We start from the raw sequence: 25079 nt of genomic DNA on the forward strand, positions 1-25079 counted from the left end.
AGAGACAGTAGCTCGCTCTCCATACACAACTCTTGTCCTGTGTAGTCAGACAACAGGCAGCAGCTCCCCCCCCCCCCAATACACACTGCTTGCCCTGAGTAGTCGAACAACAGGCAGAAGCTGACCCTCGATGCCCAGTGTCGAGCTAGGTTGCATCAGCTAGAGCTTCATACTCTTGCTAAATATAAGACCCTGTAAGAAGCACCCCACCTTCCTGCAGACCATGGTAGTTGAGAATAAAGCACAAAGCCATGCAAAGAACAACACTCATACCGCCACCGGGCCTACATAACTTTCTGCATTGTCGAACATTTTCAGTTTTCCTTTATTTAAAAAAAATATATATACCTATCAGTGTTCCAACAAGTGCACTAAACATTTGCTAGTAACAAAAGGTAAACAAACCACAAGAAAGAAAAGAACATGGTGCTAATCCAGGTACTCCCTGGAACAGTTGCCGTTGACTGGTTGGTTTATTCTCACGGTCCACTGAAAAGCTAGAGCTGCGAGTGGGGGCCAGCTCAGTGTGTGCAGACGTGCACACAGGGGGATAGTACACAAATATCAGAGAAAACTATTTATAACATATGATTAATACAAAAAGATGCCTGTGGTTGGCCTTCAGATAGGTGTGTTTGGAGGCTGAAGCTTTCCTGGGTTGGTAACATTCACAGGCGCATTTGCAGACATGTACAGGTGCCTGCGTGCGGAGCTGCACCAGGCATGTGTAGACTTAGAGCGGGTAGTTGTGTAAACTGTTACAGCCTGCAGGTAACACATGTAGCCTTCAACCCTGGTGCAGGTGCCAGCTCTGAGTAGAACTAGCCACAAGAAACAGTTGTTAGTTCATTGCTTGGAGGTAACGAAAGCTGAGAGAGTTAATAGTCACAATCAGTCGTATTAGGTCCACGGCAAGCTTCCGATGCAGGTCCCAAATGGCAGTCCTAGCCTTAAGTACAGTGAACTGAGGATTACTGGCTGTAGAGAGCAGTCGTGGACTTAAGGCTTGGTGATAATCCGGGCGGAGAAATCAAACAGGTCTTTGTTAATCTTCCTTAAGGTGCTGACCTCGTCCTCAAGCTCGGTCACTCGAACCTTCAGCTGCTCCGAGTCACCTAGGTCACTCTGTGAAGAAAGAAGAGGTTCAGCACCACGCTGAGACAGGCAAAGAATCTGACAATCAAAAGAGAGTGATGAGGGGGGGTAATGTAAGATCCGAGGAGGGTAGGGGCGTGGGGAAGGTGTGATCCCCAAGATCCGAGGAGGGTAGGGCGAGGGGAAGGTGTGATCCCAAGACCCGAGGAGGGTAGGGCGAGGGGAAGGTGTGATCCCAAGACCCGAGGAGGGTAGGGCGAGGGGAAGGTGTGATCCCAAGACCCGAGGAGGGTAGGGCGAGGGGAAGGTGTGATCCCAAGACCCGAGGAGGGTGGGGTGAGGGGAAATTGTGATCTCAAGATATGAGGAGGGTAGGGCAGATCCGAGGAGGGTAGGGCAGATCCGAGGAGGGTAGGGCAGATCCGAGGAGGGTAGGGCAGATCCGAGGAGGGTAGGGCAGATCCGAGGAGGGTAGGGCAGATCCGAGGAGGGTAGGGCAGATCCGAGGAGGGTAGGGCAAGGGGCAGGTGTGATCCCAAGATCTGAGGTGGGCAGGGCAAGGGGAATTGCTCACAGTACATGGAAGCAGAGCCTCACCTAGAGTAGAGGGAGGAAGGGACTAGGGCATTGGCAGTACTTACCTTATCCAGGGGGTCACACATCAGGCCATGCAGTCGGTCTGTTTTCTGCAGGTAAGTCTCTGCCGAACCCTGAACGAGACAAGAGATTCAATCAGGAGCAGAAGAGTCGGGCTTTACTAAGACCTGGAGAGAAGCACTCTGCTCCAACAAACAACGAGACACGAGATTCAATCAGGAGCAGAAGAGCCGGGCTTTACTAAGACCCGGAGAGAAGCACTCTGCGCCAACAAGCAACGAGACACGAGATTCAATCAGGAGCAGAAGAGCCGGGCTTTACTAAGACCTGGAGAGAAGCACTCTGCTCCAACAAGCAACGAGACACAAGATTCAATCAGGAGCTGACGAGCCGGGCTTTACTAAGACCCGGAGAGAAGCACTCTGCTCCAACAAGCAACAAGACACGAGATTCAATCAGGAGCTGAAGAGCCGGGCTTTACTAAGACCCGGAGAGAAGCACTCTGCGCCAACAAACAACGAGACACGAGATTCAATCAGGAGCTGAAGAGCCGGGCTTTACTAAGACCCGGAGAGAAGCACTCTGCTCCAACAAAAAACGAGACACGAGATTCAATCAGGAGCTGAAGAGCCAGGCTTTACTAAGACCTGGAGAGAAGCACTCTGCGGCAACGAGACACGAGATTCAATCAGGAGCTGACGAGCCGGGCTTTACTAAGACCTGGAGAGAAGCACTCTGCTCCAACAAGCAACGAGACACGAGATTCAATCAGGAGCTGAAGAGCCGGGCTTTACTAAGACCCGGAGAGAAGCACTCTGCTCCAACAAGCAACGAGGCACGAGATTCAATCAGGAGCTGAAGAGCCAGGCTTTACTAAGACCCGGAGAGAAGCACTCTGCTCCAACAAACAACGAGACACGAGATTCAATCAGGAGCTGACGAGCCGGGCTTTACTAAGACCTGGAGAGAAGCACTCTGCGCCAACAAACAATGAGACACGAGATTCAATCAGGATCTGAAGAGCCGGGCTTTACTACGACCTGGAGAGAAGCACTCTGCTCCAACAAACGAGACACGAGATTCAATCAGGAGCTGAAGAGCCGGGCTTTACTAAGACCTGGAGAGAAGCACTCTGCGCCAACAACAAACGAGACACGAGATTCAATCAGGAGCTGAAGAGCCAGGCTTTACTAAGACCTGGAGAGAAGCACTCTGCTCCAACAAGCAACGAGACACGAGATTCAATCAGGAGCAGAAGAGCCGGGCTTTACTAAGACCTGGAGAGAAGCACTCTGCTCCAACAAGCAACGAGACACGAGATTCAATCAGGAGCTGAAGAGCCGGGCTTTACTAAGACCCGGAGAGAAGCACTCTGCACCAACAAACAACGAGACACGAGATTCAATCAGGAGCTGACGAGCCGGGCTTTACTAAGACCTGGAGAGAAGCACTCTGCGGCAACGAGACACGAGATTCAATCAGGAGCTGACGAGCCGGGCTTTACTAAGACCTGGAGAGAAGCACTCTGCTCCAACAAGCAACGAGATACGAGATTCAATCAGGAGCTGAAGAGCCGGGCTTTACTAAGACCCAGAGAGAAACACTCTGCTCCAACAAGCAACAAGGCACGAGATTCAATCAGGAGCTGAAGAGCCGGGCTTTACTAAGACCTGGAGAGAAGCACTCTGCTCCAACAAGCAATGAGACACGAGATTCAATCAGGAGCTGAAGAGCCGGGCTTTACTAAGACCTGGAGAGAAGCACTCTGCTCCAACGAGACACGAGATTCAATCAGGAGCTGAAGAGCCGGGCTTTACTAAGACCTGGAGAGAAGCACTCTGCTCCAACAAACAACGAGACACGAGATTCAATCAGGAGCTGACGAGCCGGGCTTTACGAAGACCTGGAGAGAAGCACTCTGCGCCAACAAACGAGACACGAGATTCAATCAGGATCTGAAGAGCCAGGCTTTACTAAGACCCAGAGAGAAGCACTCTGCTCCAACAAGCAACGAGGCACGAGATTCAATCAGGAGCTGAAGAGCCGGGCTTTACCACGACCTGGAGAGAAGCACTCTGCTCCAACAAACAACGAGACACGAGATTCAATCAGGAGCTGAAGAGCCGGGCTTTACTAAGACCTGGAGAGAAGCACTCTGCTCCAACAAGCAACGAGACACGAGATTCAATCAGGAGCAGAAGAGCCGGGCTTTACTAAGACCCGGAGAGAAGCACTCTGCTCCAACAAACAACGAGACACGAGATTCAATCAGGAGCTGAAGAGCCGGGCTTTACTAAGACCCGGAGAGAAGCACTCTGCTCCAACAAACAACGAGACACGAGATTCAATCAGGAGCTGAAGAGCCGGGCTTTACTAAGACCTGGAGAGAAGCACTCCGCTCCAACAAACAACGTGGCATGGGTTTGTCTTGCCAAAGGTCCTTTAGGTTTAGACTCCCAAACACGCTTTTTTGTTTTTTTTTAACAGTACCCTGCTGGCCAACAAAGAAGACATACTGTGTCAAAGAATTAAAACAGTGGACATACAAATGCTTTCTTAGACAGTGGTCCAAGGCCCTGGGTCTGTCATTTGCAGCCAGGAAACCATGTTTGCAAAACTCAGATCTCACATCCAGTCCCATCTCTTCTTCTAGAAAGCTACCCTTCCTTTGTGCACAGCCTGTGGAGATGTAGCTACAACAGTGCACATATCCTTTATCTGGCCAGCATCGCCACAGAGATAAGAAGACTGGCACAAAGTCTACGGCTGAGCAGCTGCAGGAACACACATCGCTTATCCGGCCAACATCACCACCATAAGAGGAAGACCATGAGAACCACACCAGTGCTCACATCCATTATCCAACCAGCATCCCCACAATGAGGGAGACTGTGAGAACCACACCAGTGCTCACATCCATTATCCAACCAGCATCCCCACAATGAGAGGGAGACTGTGAGAACCACACCAGTGCACACATCCATTATCCAACCAGCATCACCACAATGAGAGGAAGACTGAGAACCACACCAGTGCACACATCCGTTATCCAACCAGCATCCCCACAATGAGAGGGAGACTGTGAAAAGCACACCAGTGCTCACATCCATTATCCAACCAGCATCCCCACAATGAGAGGGAGACTGTGAGAAGCACACCAGTGCACACACCTGTTATCCAACCAGCATCCCCACAATGAGAGGGAGACTGTGTTTCGCCAGTGCACACATCCGTTATCCAACCAGCATCACCACAATGAGAGGGAGACTGTGAGAACCACGCCAGTGCACACATCCGTTATCCAACCAGCATCACCACAATGAGAGGGAGACTGTGAGAACCACGCCAGTGCACACATCCGTTATCCAACCAGCATCACCACAATGAGAGGGAGACTGTGAGAACCACACCAGTGCACACATCCGTTATCCAACCAGCATCACCACAATGAGAGGGAGAGTGAGAACCACACCAGTGCACACATCCGTTATCCAACCAGCATCACCACAATGAGAGGGAGACTGTGAGAACCACACCAGTGCACACACCTGTTATCCAACCAGAATCCCCACAATGAGAGGGAGACTGGATAACAGATGTGTGCACTGGTGTGGTTCTCACAACCAGCATCACCAGAATGAGAGGAAGACCGAGAACTACACAAGTGCTCACATCCATTATCCGGCCAGCAGCACCACAATGAGAGGGAGACTGAGAACCACACCAGTGCACACATCTGTTATCCAACCAGCATCACCACAATGAGAGGGAGACCGAGAACCACGCCAGTGCACACACCCGTTATCCAACCAGCATCACCACAATGAGGGGGAGACTGTGAGAACCACGCCAGTGCACACATCTGTTATCCAACCAGCATCACCACAATGAGAGGGAGACTGTGAGAACCACACCAGCGCACACACCCGTTATCCAACCAGAATCCCCACAATGAGAGGGAGACTGTGAGAACCACACCAGTGCACACATCCATTATCCAACCAGCATCACCACAATGAGGAGACAACTGTGAGAACCACACCAGTGCACACATCCGTTATCCAACCAGCAGCACCACAATGAGAAGGAGACTGTGAGAACCACACCAGTGCACACATCCATTATCCAACCAGCAGCACCACAATGAGAAGGAGACTGTGAGAACCACACCAGTGCACACATCCGTTATCCAATCAGCATCACCATCATGAGGGGACTGAGAACCACACCAGTGCACACATCCGTTATCCAACCAGCATCACCACAATGAGAGGGAGTCCATGAGAACCACACCAGTGCGCACATCCGTTATCCAACCAGCATCACCACAATGAGAGGAAGACTGAGAACTACACCAGTGCACACATCCATTATCCGGCCAGCATCACTACAATGAGGGAGACTGTGAGAACCACACCAGTGCACACATCAATTATCCAACCAACATCACCACAATGAGAGGGAGACTGAGCAGTCGCACCAATGCACACAACCTTTATCCGGGCTGCATCACTACGGTGAGAGGGAGTGTACTGCACGGCCTTTGGCATGAGGAGCTGCACCACTGCACATCATTTATCCGGCCAGCATCAGTACGGTGAGAGGAAGAATGGCACAAAGCTGATGGCCTGAGCAGCCACAGTGGTGCACAGCCTCCGCGCTCTGCAGCCGAGATGGTATGCTTTGCGCCTCTCCCTCCTGCAGACCACTGAAGGGCAGGTATTTCGCACATAGGGTCGTGAAGAGCAGAGAGCCCATGTACAGAACTCTTTCCTTAGCTGGTGAACTGTACCCGGATTCTGCTGCAAGGCGCTACACTTGAATACACGAAGCACAGCAAAGGAAGGCCAAGTGCGTGCAACTCTAGTACATTAAGAAGAGTCTATCCCCTGGAAGGAAAAGCACATCTACTGATGCTTCACAAAGCCAGCAGGCTGGGCACACTTCATAGTCTAGTGCATTACTCATTATTCCTGGCTGCAGCTTCTGCCCTAGGTGGCATGCATCATGGGAGTCTGCAGGGTGGCACTACTCATCGTCTGATGTGTCAGTAAACCTGGCTGTCGTATCCACCTAATGTGACGTGCTTGATGGAAGTCTGCAGGGTGGCACTGCTCATTGTCTGATGTGTCAGTAAACCTGGCTGCCGTGTCCACCTAATGTGACGTGCTTGATGGAAGTCTGCAGGGTGGCATTGCTCATTGTCTGATGTGTCAGTAAACCTGGCTGCCGTATCCACCCAATGTGACGTGCTTTATGGAAGTCTACAGGGTGGCACTGCCTGAGATGGTCAGGTGTGCCCAGAGTGCTGGGCAGCATGGATGTTACTAACTTGGGAAATTAGCGCATGAGGCCCAGGTGCGACACACAAGACAGGTTTCAACTTCAACCTCATTAGTAAAGACAAAGGTTCCAGCTCTTGGGCCGATGTTTAGTAGAAATGGCAGAAGTTTACCCTGCATCATAGTATCAGATCCTATCCAATTAGACCACCTTCCTTGGGCACACAGCAAAGGAACACAGGATGATCACGCTGCTCACCTTTGATCAAGGACTAAGAAAGGATGAATGTTTCAATAAACAATGTACACTCCCAAAGCTTTAATTATATTTTGAGGGCTCAATGGTAAGATATCAATCACATGCAACCTTAATCAGGTATAGTATTTAGCAAATTGATTGATTAATGAAGCAAGCATATTTTCTGTAAATTAATGTAGAGATGAAAACGATTGTTCAATCCAGGACATGTAAGGATAGTTGGAGCTTTAAATGGGACACTCGAGACAGCCAAAGCAGATTCCTCTTATTCGCTGTAAGGAAATATCTCTTTGTATGGTCGCCCCCAAGTTTTTGGACCAATGCTGCTGGTACTTCCCCTCAGAGTGCACTGAGACCTGCTCACCAGACCTCGGTGCCAGTGCCCTGACCCTTAAACGCATATGTCGAAGTGACTTTTAGCTAACTGGCTGAGCCACCTTACCTGTACGTCACTACTCAGTTGTATCCAGGGCATATAAGTTAGAGGGTACTCTCAGGGATTGCAGCACTGGCTGTGCCACCCTGGGTGGGACATGATTAAAACAGGACTCCCGGTCCCCCATTCGCAGGCTGGAAGAGCAGTTTAACTGCTGGTTCAACTTTGCCATTCAAAGCAATACCAAAGCCAGACTACCCAAGCTACGTCACCCCTGTGGCAAGCCCCCAGAGTCCTAAAGCAGGGTGCAGCATATCCCACGTGCAGAACACGTAGCTTTACATGTTTTGACAATGGAAGCATGGAACTGTTTTTATTGTGGAAAAGTGTGGTCGCTCAATTGTCAAGTGCAGAGTTACACGCTTACCCATCAGCTGGGCTAACTCTGGAACTGTGCGACCAAAGTGGGTCATCCAAGGTATCAAACAATTTGTTCCATTAAGCCCAACTTAATCCTAAGGTCAAAACTAATGTAACAAGCTGCAGTGTGCAAATTTAGCAAAGTTGCCACTTTGTTGCCTTCAGACCCCAGGGCCCAAACTGGTTGCACACAGGCCCTTTAGCCAAGGCCGCTTTCTGCCAAAACGGGTTTCCAGGGACATTTAGCCCCCTTACTAGCAAACCTCTGGGTTAGGCTAGGAAGCTCCACACACGCTGGGAGAGGTGTCCTACCATACTGGAAGTGGGCAGGATGCACCCATCTCATACTTCAGGAAGTGGTCATCAGGTGAGAGAGGACCTGGTAGCCCTTTGGCTACTAAACGCATCCTGCCCTACAAGGCATTTTCTGACCTGAACTAGGGCACCCTTGGCACCCCGTGTAAAAAAAACAAGGCAGCAGGTTCCGGGATCTTGAACATCGCTATATCCCTCAGGAATATATCCCTCAGGAACATGGCATCGCTACTCTGACTTAGGGAAGAGTTTAAGATGTGCCTCTTTAAAGACCACATCACACTACACTGACGGTCTATGTCTACTCTCAGAACCAGGCAACCCTGATACCACTCTGTAGGAGGCTGGACTGGTGTTTGGTGGACACCTATGGTGTTCGCACCTTATACCAGGTCCAGGCAACCCTTATTATTAAGTGTAACAATGTCTAGGAAGCCAGGGCTTTCTAGTGGTAGCTGTGCTGAGCAGCCAAGACTTTTCTAGGAGGAGTGTGAAGCACTTGCAAAACGTCAGTAGTCACACAGTAACCTATCACACATGAAAGGAACTTCACAGTGTTGCAAAAGTAAAGGTACTTTATTACAGCAACAGTCAACTAGAATTCTATAGGCAATGCCCCCTCTCTAGAGGGAAGTACACACAAAATATACACAGGTAAGTACTAAGGATTAACATAAAAACATTAGGAATAGCAAGGGCCCTAAAGGGTGGGGAAAACCATATACATAAATAGTGGAATGCGAAAACGGGTCCCCCCACCAGAGGATATGGAGTAGTTAGCCAAGGGCTGGGGGAGTATGGATTCCTGAGAGTTAAGTACCTAAAGACTCCCAGCGACCAGGAGAGCAGAGGCAACTGGTCATCCATAGGCTAACATGGAGAATTAGGAACTAGAAACAATGCAAGAACAGGACCAGGCCAGTGAAACCCAACGGTGGATTCCAGATGAAGAGGACCTGTAAAAGAAGGGGACAGAGTCCAGTCCTTGAGAAGTGTCCAGATGGGGCAGAAGTCAATACCCACTCTTCTGTGGATGAAGATCCTGGTCGACGGTGGCGGATGAAGGACAACAGCAGAGTCCTGGAGCTGTCCTTTGATGGTCACCCGAATGCAGACACATTAGTGGTCAGGAAGACCACCAACAAGCACAAGAAAATGCAAGTTGGAGCTGAAGAAGATTTGCAGGGCTGGAAAGGACCAGCAAGGTCCTAGGGACTCAACCCTTCAAGGGGAGTCCGGGTTGACCCTCAGAAGACAGGAGAGCCAGCAGAAGCAGTCGAAGCCCCCACAAGGAACCCACTGGAAGCAGGCAAACTAAGTTGCAATGAGGCCCAGGCAGCACACCTGAAGAGGAGTCCCATTTCGCTGGAGTAGCAGAGGAGACTGTCCTTGCAGAGGTAGAGTGTTGGGGCTACTTGGAGCCTAAAGATCCCTCGGACCAGGAGTCAACAAGCCTCGGTTGCTGCAACAGTTGCAGTTGCACAGGGATTCCATCATGGAGGGAGAGTTAAGGGCTCACCGTCTCCCAGGTTGGCGAGAAGGCAGAGAGGTCCCGGGGGATCCCTCAGAACCACCACTTGTGTTGGAGAATCTTCGAAGATCCAGAGGAAAGGAGATCCCAGCAGCCAGACGCTGCCGCCTTAGGTGCCTGCAGATGCAAGGGAGTGACTCCTTCACTCCAAGGGAGATTCTTTCTTGCTTCTTTGGTGTTGCTGAAATCTTGCAGACGCCAGAGGATACACAGCCATGGAAATGTGACAGGAGTCACGGAAACAATGTTGCATGGAGAGGTTGTCTCAGTGTTGCAGTCTTGTTCAGTTCCTATGAAGTCCAGCAGCTGTTCTAGTGGCCAGGAGCAGAAGATGTTGTTGCAGAGGAGTCCTGGTGGAGTCTTGTACGCCAAATCTGGGGACTCATGAACAAGGGAGTACCTAAATAGCCCCAAAAGGGTCACTTTGCAAGGTAACCACCTATCAGAGGCGGTCGCTGTAGAGGGGGTCACTGACATCATCTGACTAACCTGACCAGTCAGATGCTCCCAGGGTCCTCTGCCCATCCTGGTTTGAAGAGGCCATGTGGAGGAGCTCTGGGCACCACCCCAGGGATGGCGACGAACAAGGGAGTGGTCACTCCCCTTTCCTTTGTGCAGTTTCACGCCAGAGCAGGGACACGGAGTCCCTGGACTGTTGCAAACCGGATTATGCAAGGAGGGCACCAAATGTGCCCTTCAAAGCAAGCCGGTGGTGTGGGGAGGCTACCCCTCCCCAGCCTTGTAACACCTATTTCCAAGGCAGAGGAGGCTGCACCGCTCTCCCACAGGAAATCCTTTGTTCTGCCTCCCCCTGCCTGAGCTGGTCAAGCAGCAGGAGGGCAGAAACTTGTGTGAGGAGCTGCAGCCGCGTGGGCTGCCCGCAAACCCTGGAAGACTGGTAAGAGCAATAATGAGGGTCCTCTAAGGAGCCCCCAGAGTGCATGGAATCATAAACCAATACTGGCATCAGTATTAGGGTATGACTTCGACATGTTTGATACCAGACATGCTTAGGTTCGGAGTTACCAATAGGTAGCTGGACCACAGGTAGATCTGTGGCCAGTACACAGCTGAAATGGCTTTCACACAGTTACGCAGTCCAGGGAATTGGAACTGGAATTCGTAGGGACAAGAGGTGCCCACTCACACAGGAACCTGCACCCTCCCCTCTGGGCTGGAAGGGCCAACCATAGGTGTGACTTACAGTGACCTGGTGCAGTGACCCGGTGCAGATAAAGGGTGCATGCACCTTTTCAAGCAGGCTGCAATGGCAGGCCTGCAGACACAGTTTGCATGGGCTCCCATGGGTGGTATAATACATGCTGCAGCCCATGGGGAACCCCTGGTGTACCAGTGCCCTGGGTACCCAAGTCCCATATACTAGGAACGTACAGGGGTGCATCAGTATGCCAACTGTGGGGTGAAAAGGGTACTAAGGCAACCACATTTAGAGGCGAGAGCACAACCACTTGGGTGCTAGTTAGCAGGATAACACTGAAACAGTCTAAGCACACTAAGAGACAAAAAGTGGGGGTAACTATGCGAACAAGAGGGGCTTTCCTACACACTCATTGACTGGATGTTTGCTTCTGATCCTCTGCACCGCTCGACTACATGTCCGCTTGGTCTGCGATATCTATAAAGATACACGCATGCATCCTGTGAAGCTTTTGTCCTGGGGAACCTAGAGGGTTATTTTCCTCGTAGGGAGTGATCGACGTGATGACGCAGCTTTTTCTTTCCAATCGCATCGTAGCACAACGTGCACGAGGACACTAACTGAGTTAAGCGCGATTTTCACTCGGCATGAGGTGAACAGTGAGGTTCAAGGCCACCTTTTTCATTCGAGGTGCGTCTTGATTTCCGAGATACGCCGGCCAGTGTTGGACTTTGTGGTTTTCTTAAAAATGGTTACTGAAAAGCAGCATGGGAAGTGATGTGATGATTTCTTTCTTTTAATGTTTGGTAATTTTTGTTAAGCTTTATTGAGCCTTTAAGCTGTTTAAGGTGAGGTTATGGTAGTTGTTACTTTGGAAACCTCTGTCATAGATTAACAGAGTTGGGGAGGGAATTTGTAATTTAAATTAATTCAGTGTGAGCTTATATGACAGGTCAAATTTTGAGATTTATCTCGGAAAAACAATGATATTTTAAGGGACCTCTGTGTGCTTGAGGAATTTGGGCAAAAGAGGGACCTGAGTTTTTAATAACATGGTACATCATATTGTGCGACTCATTTGATCCTTCAAAATCTTTGAAGGGATCCAAAGGAATACGCTGGGACAGTGAATTGATAATGGATGCATTCCTAGAGGGATGGATGCCCTGCTTTCAATCCTTGTGGGAACAGTGAAGAATTCTAAGAAGGTTCCCATGTGCTAGGAAAGACATTGAAGTGCTTTTCTGATATTGGAATGTGGGATTAAAAAAAAGGAGTCTATTGACAGAAGGGCTGTTTCGACTAGTTTATTTTCACCAGATACAAGAAGTTTTGGAATTGTCTAGAAAGATAGAATACATACCTGAAGTTGAAGCCTCTCTTATTCCATCGACTGAATCCTACAGGTGAGTAATATGGGTGACATGCTTCTAGTGACACTATATTAGGATGGGACATTTCTGTCCTTATCTTTGATGATCGGTATTCCTCTGATCTGTGAGTGCTGAGGAAGACCTGCTTTGGAGCCTGGAGTTGGCCTCATTTTTGGCATTGGGTCGAAACGGCGATGGTTCTGTTTTAGCCTGGACTGGTTTCCGAAGGCAATCAGAGGACAATGTGGACTGGGGGAATGCCACCCAGATTAAATGAAATGTATTTAACTGTACAGTATTCAACCAACTTGCTTCCGGATGGACCAACGTAGCTGTATATTATTTAGCTTTTGTCCAGAGCAGTCATCCTGTGCATAGCTTCTGTTCAGAGCAGGCACCTTGTGCACAACCCATGCACAGAGCAGGCATCCCGTGCGCAGCCTCTGCACCCTGTACACAGCCTCCGCACAGAGCATGCACCCCCTGTGCACAGCCTATATGCATAGAAGGCACCCTGTGCCCAGCCTCTGTGCCCTGTACAGAGCCTCTATGCATAGAAGGCACCCCGTGCCCAGCCTCTGTACACACCCTCTATGCATAGAAAGCACCCCGTGCCCAGCCTCTGCGCCCTGTACAGAGCCTCTACGCATAGAAGGCACCCCGTGCCCAGCCTCTGCACCCTGTACACACCCTCTACGCATAGAAGGCACCCCGTGCCCAGCCTCTGTGCCCTGTACAGAGCCTCTACGCATAGAAGGCACCCCGTGCCCAGCCTCTGCGCCCTGTACGCAGCCTCTACGCATAGAAGGCACCCCGTGCCCAGCCTCTGCGCCCTGTACAGAGCCTCTACGCATAGAAGGCACCCCGTGCCCAGCCTCTGCACACTGTACGCAGCCTCTACGCATAGAAGGCACCCCGTGCCCAGCCTCTGTACCCTGTACACACCCTCTACGCATAGAAAGCACCCCGTGCCCAGCCTCTGCGCCCTGTACAGAGCCTCTACGCATAGAAGGCACCCCGTGCCCAGCCTCTGCACCCTGTACGCAGCCTCTACGCATAGAAGGCACCCCGTGCCCAGCCTCTGCGCCCTGTATGCAGTCTCTACGCATAGAAGGCACCCCGTGCCCAGCCTCTGCGCTCTGTACAGAGCCTCTACGCATAGAAGGCACCCCGTGCCCAGCCTCTGCACCCTGTACACACCCTCTACGCATAGAAAGCACCCCGTGCCCAGCCTCTGCGCCCTGCACAGAGCCTCTACGCATAGAAAGCACCCCGTGCCCAGCCTCTGCGCCCTGTACGCAGCCTCCACGCATAGAAGGCACCCCGTGCTCAGCCTCTGCGCCCTGTACGCAGCCTCTACGCATAGAAGGCACCCCGTGCCCAGCCTCTGCGCCCTGTACGCAGCCTCTACGCATAGAAGGCACCCCGTGCCCAGCCTCTGTGCCCTGTACAGAGCCTCTACGCATAGATGCCCTGTACAGAGCCTCTACGCATAGAAGGCACCCTGTGCCCAGCCTCTGTACCCTGTACACACCCTCTACGCATAGAAAGCACCGCATGCCCAGCCTCTGCACCCTGTACAGAGCCTCTACGCATAGAAAGCACCCCATGCCCAGCCTCTGCGCCCTGTACGCAGCCTCTACGCATAGAAAGCACCCCGTGCCCAGCCTCTGCACCCAGCCTCCACGCATAGAAGGCACCCCGTGCTCAGCCTCTGCGCCCTGTACTCAGCCTCTGCGCACGGCCCGTGCCCAGGCTCTGCGCCCTGTACGCAGCCTCTACGCATAGAAGGCACCCCGTGCCCAGCCTCTGCGCCCTGTACGCAGCCTCTACGCATAGAAGGCACCCCGTGCCCAGCCTCTGCACCCTGTACGCAGCCTCCACGCCTAGAAGGCACCCCGTGCTCAGCCTCCACGCCTAGAAGGCACCCCGTGCTCAGCCTCTGCGCCCTGTACGCAGCCTCTACGCATGGCCCGTGCCCAGGCTCTGCGCCCTGTACGCAGCCTCTACACATAGAAGGCACCCCGTGCCCAGCCTCTGCGCCCTGTACGCAGTCTCTACGCATAGAAGGCACACTGCACGCAGCCTTCAACCTGCACAGCCTGCCCGAGAGCAGACATCCCTCAAACAGCCTAAGACAGCCCAAGCAACCAGAGCGCAACCTCCAGGGTCATTAATAATATGCTAATTGCAGCTTTCAAAGGACCTGCACAATCTAAGCTTAGAAAATTCTCCTCTAATCAAAGAAAAATATAATTAACCTTCAACAAAGGGTGAGAGAGGGAGAGCGTCCAAATCTCACCCACCCAAAGAAGGAAAAAATCTAGCAAGAACACTCCGGGTGCAGGACAGAACCGTGCGTCCCACTCCCCAAATCACTCGAAAAGCACAACAGCCAAACACCGCCCCCCCGTGATCCTGCAGCGCACAGGAGGGGAGGACGCGCGTACACACACCAAAGGAACCTATCACAGCAAGGGTACACCACTCAAGGACTCCATCCGCCATCACTCACATACCACGAATACAAACCACCACAGGCTCCGTCCACCCATACAGAGCCCCGGATAGAAGGATCCCTCCAACACCCCCCCCCCCCCTCCATCAGTCCAATATGACCTCAGGTTGGGTGCGGCTGCCAGTGTCCTTGTGAAAGGGCTTCTAACACTTTTTAGGTCTTGTTTACCAGATGGCCCAGTGTCTGTTGGCGAAAAGGCCTATTGTCAGTTTACAGTGAGCTTAGAAAAAGAGCTTGAGTCATTTTGTAGGTACACATTTGTGTGAGTCAATGAATTAAAAAAAATAAGTGTGTATCATTTTATTGGTACGCAGTTGGGTGGTGAGCACGCCTCTCTAAATTAGGATTTAAAAAATGCTTATGTCATTTTGTAAGAGCGCACTTGTGTGATGAGCTACAGATATTCGTTCATAATGTCCTTTTTAGGGTTGAGCCTGCGTCACATGCGATTGCGCATGCGCTTCGCTAAGCGAGACGCTTTAGTAATTAAAAAGGGCTCGGAGCCCTGTCCACGTCACGTCAGTGTCTTTCACTGGCTCGTGGGCTTGCCTATTAGAATCTGCTTGGTTTCATTAGTGGAAGGCATGCCTTTTCCGGTGCTTAGCCCTCCTCCAGGGCATCGACCAAGTACAAAAAACATGCAAGGCTCGCTGTTTTCCATCGGGCTCGTGGACTACTTTTTGTCTATTTTCCCAGCGCGATCTCGCTTGGCAGAAGTCGAGCGCTTTACATAATATCGGCCCTGTTACACAGTTAATTGCACTTTTTCGGGTTACATACATAAATGCACTTTTGCCAATAGGTTTCATTACCAGTGAAAAGTCGGGTTAGGAGTTTACAACGCTATCAGCTCTAACACGAGCAAACGCGAGACCCGCTGCATTGCAAATGCTTGTTGTTTGTTTTTACTAGACATGCTACACAGCACTGGGCATGCGCCACAGCGCTGCTACAAACCACTGGTAAAGCCAAGAGGTACTAATGTCAAGACCGCTGGGGTTTGTCAATGCTGGGAGTATGCAGTTACAGGAGAGCTCATAAAACTGAGGACTTCAGACACACAATGAACAAGTACTCAAGGATGGACAGTGCCACTACCCACAACTGGGCATCTGGTCTACCCAAGACTGGGTTGTGCAGCTCCCCAGAGGCCCTCCGCCACGTGCCATGTTCCTGCACAGCAGGCCATGTCCCTCCCTCAGACTACGGCTGCTGGCACCTACCTGCTGGTGCAGGCCCAGTCGTAGGGTCACTCGGCCGCCCCCCTGCTCGTCGCTGGTATCTGCCCCCTGCAGGTGCTTGCTGAAGCGGGGGAGGGGGACACTGGGCCGAGTGTCCGTGCTGAACATGCTGGCCGGAGCAGGGGTGATGACCGCATTCGTCACAGGACCTGAGGAAAAAGAAACAAAGCTGCTCATATGAACGGTAGCAAGGGGACAGCAGGAGCCATGGAGGCAAAGTGAGGTGGAGGGGACTGTGCAAGCAAACACTGGAGGCTGGAGGGGACCGTGCAAGCAAACACTGGAGGCTGGAGGGGACCGTGCAAGCAAACACTGGAGGCTGGAGGGGACCGTGCAAGGCAAACACTGGAGGCGACCGTGCAAGGCAAACACTGGAGGCTGGAGGGGACCGTGCAAGGCAAACACTGGAGGCTGGAGGGGACCGTGCAAGGCAAACACTGGAGGCTGGAGGGGACCGTGCAAGGCAAACACTGGAGGCTGGAGGGGACCGTGCAAGGCAAACACTGGAGGCTGGAGGGGACCGTGCAAGGCAAACACTGGAGGCTGGAGGGGACCGTGCAAGGCAAACACTGGAGGCTGGAGGGGACCGTGCAAGGCAAACACTGGAGGCTGGAGGGGACCGTGCAAGCAAACACTGGAGGCTGGAGGGGACCCTGCAAGCAAACACTGGAGGCTGGAGGGGACCCTGCAAGCAAACACTGGAGGCTGGAGGGGACCGTGCAAGCAAACACTGGAGGCTGGAGGGGACCGTGCAAGCAAACACTGGAGGCCGGAGGGGACTGTGCAAGCAAACACTGGAGGGGACCGTGCAAGCAAACACTGGAGGCTGGAGGGGACCGTGCAAGGCAACACTAGAGGCCGGAGGGGACCGTGCAAGGCAAACACTGGAGGCCGGAGGGGACCGTGCAAGCAAACACTGGAGGCCGGACGGGACCGTGCAAGCAAACACTGGAGGCCGGAGGGGACCGTGCAAGGCAAACACTGGAGGCCGGAGGGGACCGTGCAAGGCAAACACTGGAGGGCGACCGTGCAAGGCAAACACTGGAGGCCGGGGGCCACCGTGCAAGCAAACACTGGAGGCTGGAGGGGACCGTGCAAGCAAACACTGGAGGCTGGAGGGGACCGTGCAAGCAAACACTGGAGGCTGGAGGGGACCGTGCAAGGCAACACTAGAGGCCGGAGGGGACCGTGCAAGGCAAACACTGGAGGCCGGAGGGGACCGTGCAAGCAAACACTGGAGGCCGGACGGGACCGTGCAAGCAAACACTGGAGGCCGGAGGGGACCGTGCAAGGCAAACACTGGAGGGCGACCGTGCAAGGCAAACACTGGAGGGCGACCGTGCAAGGCAAACACTGGAGGCCGGGGGCCACCGTGCACAGCAAACACCGGAGGGCGACCGTGCACAGCAAACACTGGGGGCCGGGGCGCGACCGTGCACAGCAAACACTGGGGGCCGGAGGGGACTGTGCACGGCAAACACTGGAGGTGGCCCCGCAGGATAAACAGGGCAGACAGACTGGGAATAGAGATGGCCATGCACTGTACAAGGGGAAGAAAGACTTGAGCTGGAAATCACCATGCAGGGCAAACAGTAAAGTGAGTGAGGGTGGGAATGACCATACAGGGCAAACAGTAGAGAGAGAGTGAGGGTGGGAATGACCATACAGGGCAAACAGTAGAGAGAGTGAGGGTGGGAATGACCACACAAGGCAAACAGTAAAGAGAGTGAGGGTGGGAATGACCACACAGGGCAAACAGTAGAGAGAGTGAGGGTGGGAATGACCCCACAGGGCAAACAGTAAAGAAAGACTGGGCAAGGTGATCACCGTGCAGTGCAAACAGTGAATACAGACTAGGGCTGAATATAACTGTGCAATGCAAACAGTGAAGACAGACTAGGGCTGAATGTAACTGTGCAGTGCAAACAGTGAAGACAGACTAGGGCTGAATATAACTGTGCAGTGCAAACAGTGAAGACAGACTAGGGCTGAATATAACTGTGCAGTGTAAATAGTGAATACAGACTAGGGCTGAATATAACTGTGCAGTGCAAATAGTGAATACGGACTAGAGCTGAAAATAACTGTGCAGTGCAAACAGTGAAGACCGACTAGGGCTGACAATTACTGTGCAGTGCAAACAGTGAAGACAGACTAGGGCTGAAAATTACTGTGCAGTGCAAACAGTGAAGACAGACTAGGGCTGACAATTACTGTGCAGTGCAAACAGTGAAGACAGACTAGGGCAGATAATTACTGTGCAGTGCAAACAGTGAAGACAGACTAGGGCAGATAATTACTGTGCAGTGCAAACAGTGAACACAGACTAAGGCTGAAAATGACTGTGCAGTGTAAATAGTGAAGACAGACTAGGGCTGAAAATGACTGCAGTGCAAACAGTGAAGACAGACTAGGGCTGAAAATGACTGTGCAGTGCAAACAGTGAAGACAGACTAGGGCTCAAAATGACTGTGCAGTGCAAACAGTGAAGACAGACTAGGGATTTAAATGATCGTGCAGGGAACAGGTGCTTCACTTCCAGAGTCTGTGCTTTGAGAACACATGGTTTCTATAGGGGAAGATGGTTGGTTTTCCAAACAAGGAGATGGTTGGAAGCCCCGGGCGTTCAGTGGGTCTGTGCTCCATTCCGTCACCAAGTCAGTTTCCTACATCAGGATAGGTTGCAAAGATGGTGAGAGGCTGAAAGGTGAAGAGAGTACAGAAGAACTGAGGCAGGACACAGAGTTCTAAAAGACTCAGGAGATCTTGGGTCTACAATGGGACCAACCAAAGTGTCCTGCGGTCTTCTCTCCCAGACGAACTGTGCCTCTGAAGGAAGCGGTCCTCACTGAGGGAACTGATGGCCTACAGACCATTATCTAGTAAGAAGTGAATAAAAACAGGACCAAGTCTTCAACCCTCCAGACCTTAGAAGATCTGTCCTCTCAGCAGGTCAGTCATGGATGCTGGACAGCACAGAGCCTAAGTTAACACACTGAAAGGTGACTAGGTACGCTTTCTTTATATGAACACGAAGCAAGATCCAAAGTGTGCAGAACCAAACAAAAGTAGTACCAAACAACTCAGACAGTAGAGAAGCCTTCCGAGGTCCAGAAGGGACAAGCCCTAAGCCACTTATGTACTACCGAATACCTTCTACATAGTTCTACTTCCTACGCCACCTACTGACGTTTGAGGATCGACTCCGGTGGTGCATGTGTACGAAGCTCGTGTGCAGAGAGATTGGTGACAGAGTGCTGAAAGGAGCAGACACTGGATTGGTGTTTATGTCTGAACATCCGCCAGCGGTAGATGAAGGTGTACGAGCGCCAGCGGTAGATGAAGGTGTACGAGCGCCAGCGGTAGATGAAGGTGTACGAGCGCCAGCGGTAGATGAAGGTGTACGAGCGCCAGCGGTAGATGAAGGTGTACGAGCGCCAGCGGTAGATGAAGGTGTTGGGTATATTCATTAGCTCCTTGAGTATCGAGTGTCCAATAACCAACGCTTGTTAAATGTCTCATTTATTATAAGTCAATACTTGTTGATTATGCACATTGTATCCCACATGCTAAACCTGTGTGTAGGAAAGTACTATCTTCCTTGGCATGTTACCCCCATTTTTCACATGTATGTCAGTATGTTTTTGCCTGTCTCACTGGGATCCTGCAGGTCAGGACCCCTGTGCTCACAGTTTATGGCCTAACATGTGAGTTGTGTATAGTGCTTGTCTGTCTCACTGAGGCTCTGCTAACCAGAACCTCAGTGCTTATGCTCTTTCTGCTTTTACATTTGTCACTGTAGGCTAGTGACGTAATTTACCAATTTCAGTTGGCACACTGGACCCTCCCCTTATTAGTCCCTAGTATATGGTACCCAGGGCATTGAGAGATCCCTATGGGCTGCAGCATTACTTTTGCCACCCATAGGGAGTCAGACAAACCCTTACACAGGCCTGCCACTGCAGCCTGCGTGAAATAACGTCCACGTTATTTCACAGCCATTTTCACTGCACTTAACTTATAAGTCACCAATACAGTATGTCTAACCTTCACTTGCTGAAGTTTGGGTGCAAAGTTACTTAGTGTGAGGGCACCCTGGCACTAGCCAAGGTGCCCCCACATAGTTCAGGGCCATTTACCGGGACTTTGAGTGCGGGGACACCATTACACAGCTTCACAATGGTAACTCTGAATATGGCCATATAACATGTCTAAGATGATGGAATTGTCCCCCCATTCCAAATCTGGTATTGGGGAGCCAATCCCATGCATCCTGGGGGCTCCACTATGGCCCCCCAGTACTGCCAAACCAGCTCTCTGAGGCTTGCACTGCAGCTACAGCTGCTGCCACCTCACAGACAGGGTTCTGCCCTCCTGGGGTCTGGGCAGCCCAGTCCCAGAAAGATAGAACAAAGCATTTCCTCTGAGAGAGGGTGTTACACCCTCTCCCTTTGGAAATAGGTGCTACAGGCTGGGGAGGGGTAGCCTCTGGAAATGCCTTGAAGGGCACAGATGGTGCCCTCCTTGCTCAAGCCAGTCTCCACCGGTTCAGTGACCCCTTGTCCCCTGATCTGGCATGAAACTGGATAAAGGAAAGGGAAGTGACCACTCCCCTGTCCATCACCACCCCAGGGGTGGTGCCCAGAGCTCCTCCACAGTGTTCCAGACTTCAGCCATCTTGCTTTGCGGTAGATGAAGGTGTGCCAGAGCTAGATGAAGGTGTATGAGCACCAGCGGTAGATGAAGGTGTGCCAGAGCTAGATGAAGGTGTATGAGCACCAGCGGTAGATGAAGGTGCACAAGCACTCGTGGCAGATGAAGGTGTGCGAGCGCCAGCGGCAGATGAAGGTGTGCGAGCACCAGCGGCAGATGAAGGTGTGCGAGCACCAGCGGCAGATGAAGGTGTGCGAGCACCAGCGGCAGATGAAGGTGTGCGAGCACCAGCGGCAGATGAAGGTGTGCGAGCACCAGCGGCAGATGAAGGTGTGCGAGCACCAGCGGCAGATGAAGGTGTGCGAGCACCAGCGGCAGATGAAGGTGTACGAGCACCAGCGGCAGATGAAGGTGTACGAGCACCAGCGGCAGATGAAGGTGTACGAGCACCAGCGGCAGATGAAGGTGTACGAGCACCAGCGGTAGATGAAGGTGTACGAGCACCAGCGGCAGATGAAGGTGTACGAGCACCAGCGGTAGATGAAGGTGTACGAGCACCAGCGGTAGATGAAGGTGTACGAGCACCAGCGGTAGATGAAGGTGTACGAGCACCAGCGGTAGATGAAGGTGTACGAGCACCAGCGGTAGATGAAGGTGTACGAGCACCAGCGGTAGATGAAGGTGTACGAGCACCAGCGGTAGATGAAGGTGTACGAGCACCAGCGGTAGATGAAGGGGTACAAGCGCCAGCGGTAGATGAAGGGGTACAAGCGCCAGCGGTAGATGAAGGGGTACAAGCGCCAGCGGTAGATGAAGGGGTACAAGCGCCAGCGGTAGATGAAGGGGTACGAGCACCAGCGGTAGATGAAGGGGTACGAGCACCAGCGGTAGATGAAGGGGTACGAGCACCAGCGGTAGATGAAGTGGTACGAGCACCAGCGGTAGATGAAGGGGTACGAGCACCAGCGGTAGATGAAGTTGTGCCAGCGCTAGGTGAAGGTGCACAAGTGCCAGCAGTCAATGAAGGTGCACAAGTGCCAGCAGTCAATGAAGGTGCACAAGTGCCAGCAGTCAATGAAGGTGCACAAGTGCCAGCAGTCAATGAAGGTGCACAAGTGCCAGCAGTCAATGAAGGTGCACAAGTGCCAGCAGTCAATGAAGGTGCACAAGTGCCAGCAGTCAATGAAGGTGCACAAGTGCCAGCAGTCAATGAAGGTGCACAAGTGCCAGCAGTCAATGAAGGTGCACAAGTGCCAGCAGTCAATGAAGGTGCACAAGTGCCAGCAGTCAATGAAGGTGCACAAGCGCCAGCAGTCAATGAAGGTGCACAAGCGCCAACAGTCAATGAAGGTGCACAAGCGCCAGCAGTCAATGAAGGTGCACAAGCGCCAGCAGTCAATGAAGGTGCACAAGCGCCAGCAGTCAATGAAGGTGCACAAGCGCCAGCAGTCAATGAAGGTGCACAAGCGCCAGCAGTCAATGAAGGTGCACAAGCGCAAGCAGTCAATGAAGATGTACGAGAGCTAGCAGTAGGTGAAGGTGTGCGAGTGCCAGCACTCAAAGGTGTACGAATGCTGTGTAGAGTGGCACAATTGGAGCAGGTGGATGCATGCTCTTCAACAGCTTAAACGTGTTGGACTTTTAACATCAAGTGGCATGACTGCAAGTAGTTAATACACCTCACTTACGTCTGTTCAGGGTGGGTGGGGATTGGGGGTGGTGTCTGTAGAAAGCTGCCCTGGTGTGTGGTGGACACCTATGTGTTTGCACTTTATACCAGGTCCAGGCAACCTCTTAGTTAGCGAGACAGTGTCTAGAAAGCCAGGGCTCTCTAGTGGTAGCTGTGGTGAGCAGATAAGACTTATCTAGGAGTGTAAAGCACTTGCAGTACCACAGTAGTCACACAATAACTTACCTCACATGAAAGGAACCACAGAGTGTTGCACAAATAAAAGTTACTTTATAGCAGTAACACTGCACTAAATTACTCATAGGCAGTCTCCCAACTGGAGGTAAGTACGCACTATATATACACAGTAAGTATTGGGAATTAGCATAGAGAAAAAACAATCATTGGCAAGAAATAGCAGAAAATAGCTTGGGCCCTACAGAGGGAGCAAAATCATATACTAAAATAGTAGAATGCAAAGTTAGGTCCCCCACCCAAGGATGTGGCCTAGTTGAACTGGGAGAACTCAGGATCCCAAGAGGTGAGTACCTAGATGACCTCCAGCGACCAGCAGAACAGAGGTTATCTGGTCTTCCGAAAGACTAACAAGGGGACTTAGAAAACGAAGATTTCAAGATCAGGAACAGTCCAGGGGAACCCAACGGTGGATTCAGGATAAAGAGGACCTGCAAAAGAAGAGGACAGAGTCCAGTCCACACGGGAATGTCCAGTTGGGGCAGGAGCCACTACCTACCCTTCTGGCTTCTGTAAATGAAGGTCCAGGTCATAGAGGGAAGAGAAAGATCAGCTGTGGAGCCCAGGAGCTGCAGAGAGGTCCTTGGAGCTGTGCAGAATATTTCCCATGCCGGTGGCTGGGTTGCAGATGGGCAGTGGTTAGGAGGACCACCAGCAAGCCTTGGTAAATGCAAATCTGGGCAGAAGGGGATTTGCAGACACAAAGAGGACTAGCAAGGTCCAGGGGACTCAACCCTTGGATGGGAGTACGGGCTGACCCTCAGCAGACAGAAGAGCCATCAGAAGCAGTTGCAACTCCCACAGGCAAGCCATGGGTAACAGACACAGTAAGTTGCAGTGAGGCCCACCCAGTGAGCACACATGGAGAAGAGTCCCACGTCGCTGGAGCAGCAGAGGAGAGACTGTCCTTGCAAGGATGAGATGCTGGGGCTACTTGGAGCCTAAAGATCCCTTGGAGCAGGAGACAACAAGCCTTGGTTGCTGCAAGAGCCGCTGTGCACTGGGGTACTGTCCTGCAAGGAAAGGAAAGGGCTCACCATCCCCAAAGTAGGACAGAAGGCAGAAAGGACCAAGAGGACCACTCAGAACCCCCACCTGTGTTGGAGGATCCATACAGTTCCAGAGGAGAGCAGAGCCCAGCAGCCGGACGTCGTTGCTGTAGATGCCTGTGGATGCAGGGGAGTGACTCCTTCACTGCAAGGGAGATTCCTTCTTGCTTATTTGGTGAAGCTGAAGTCTGGCCGACCCCAGAGGATGCACAGCCGAGGAAATGTTGCAATTGCTGGAAGGAGCCGGAGAAACAATGTTGCATGGCGAGGACGTCTTGGTGTTGCAGTCTTGTTTGGCTACTGTGAAGTCCAGCAGCACTTCAGGTAGCCAGAAGCAGAAGAGGTTGTTGCATGCCGAATCTGGGGACCTACCCGCAAGGGAGCCCCAAAATAGCCCTAACAGGGGGTTTGGTCACTCTGCAGGATGACCACATATCAGAGGAGGTCATTGACGTCAGTCACCTGTCCTGACCAACCAAGATGCACCCAGGGGCCTCTGCACATCTTGTTTCCAAGATGGCAGAATCAAGTGGCCACCTGCAGGAGCTCTGGGCACCACCCCTGGGGTGGTGATTGACAGGGGTGTGGCCACTCCCCTTTCCTTAGTGAAGTTTTGCACCAGAGCAGGGACCGGGGGTCGCTGGACTGGTGCAAACAGGATTATGCAGGAGGGCACCCAATGTGCCCTTCAGAGCAAGCCGGTGGTGTGGGGAGGCTACCCCTCCCCAAACTTGTAACACATATTTCCAAGGAAGAGGGTGCTGCCTCCCTCTCCCAGAGAAAATCCTTTGTTCTGCCATCCCCTGCCTGAGCTGGTCAAGCAGCCGGAGGGCAGAAACCTGTCTGAGGGGCTGCAGCAGCATGGGTGGCTTGCAAACCCTGGAACGCTGGTAGGATCAATACTGGGGGGTCCTCTAAGGAACCCCCAGAGTGCATGTAATCATGCCACCAATACTGGCATTAGTACTGGGGTATGATCCTGACATGTTTGAAACCAAACATGCATAGGTTTGGAGTTACCATTATGAAGTTTGACTACAGGTAGTGAGTGACCTGTGGCCAATACACAGGTAAAATGGCTTCCTCGCACTTACCAAGTCCAGTGCATTGGAAGTGAGGGGTGCCCTCACATACAAGAATTTGCACCATGCCCTCTGGGCTAGAAGGGCCAACCAAAGGGGTGACTTACAATGATCTGGTGCAGTGTCCGGCAGTAAAATGGTGCACACACATTTCCACACAGGCTGCAACAGCAGGCCTGCAGACACATTTTGCATGGGCTCCCAT

At 52.1% G+C, this 25079-nt stretch overlaps 1 protein-coding gene across 1 annotated transcript in view; it reads right to left on the reverse strand.

The window, feature by feature from the left end:
• Nucleotides 1-307: 307 nt before the first annotated feature.
• The window catches only part of WDR18 (WD repeat domain 18), a 159866-nt gene continuing 135094 nt past the window's right edge, over nucleotides 308-25079 (reverse strand). Inside the window, exons 8-10 of the mRNA XM_069216405.1 lie at nucleotides 16149-16315; nucleotides 1737-1805; nucleotides 308-1125 (exon numbers count right to left, since the gene is read on the reverse strand). Coding sequence (XP_069072506.1) covers nucleotides 1000-1125; nucleotides 1737-1805; nucleotides 16149-16315 — 362 coding nt within the window. The 3' untranslated portion in view covers nucleotides 308-999. The remainder of the gene's footprint in view (nucleotides 1126-1736; nucleotides 1806-16148; nucleotides 16316-25079) is intronic.

This window comes from Pleurodeles waltl, chromosome 12 (genome assembly GCF_031143425.1).
Source record: "Pleurodeles waltl isolate 20211129_DDA chromosome 12, aPleWal1.hap1.20221129, whole genome shotgun sequence".
NCBI classification, from domain to species: domain Eukaryota; kingdom Metazoa; phylum Chordata; class Amphibia; order Caudata; family Salamandridae; genus Pleurodeles; species Pleurodeles waltl.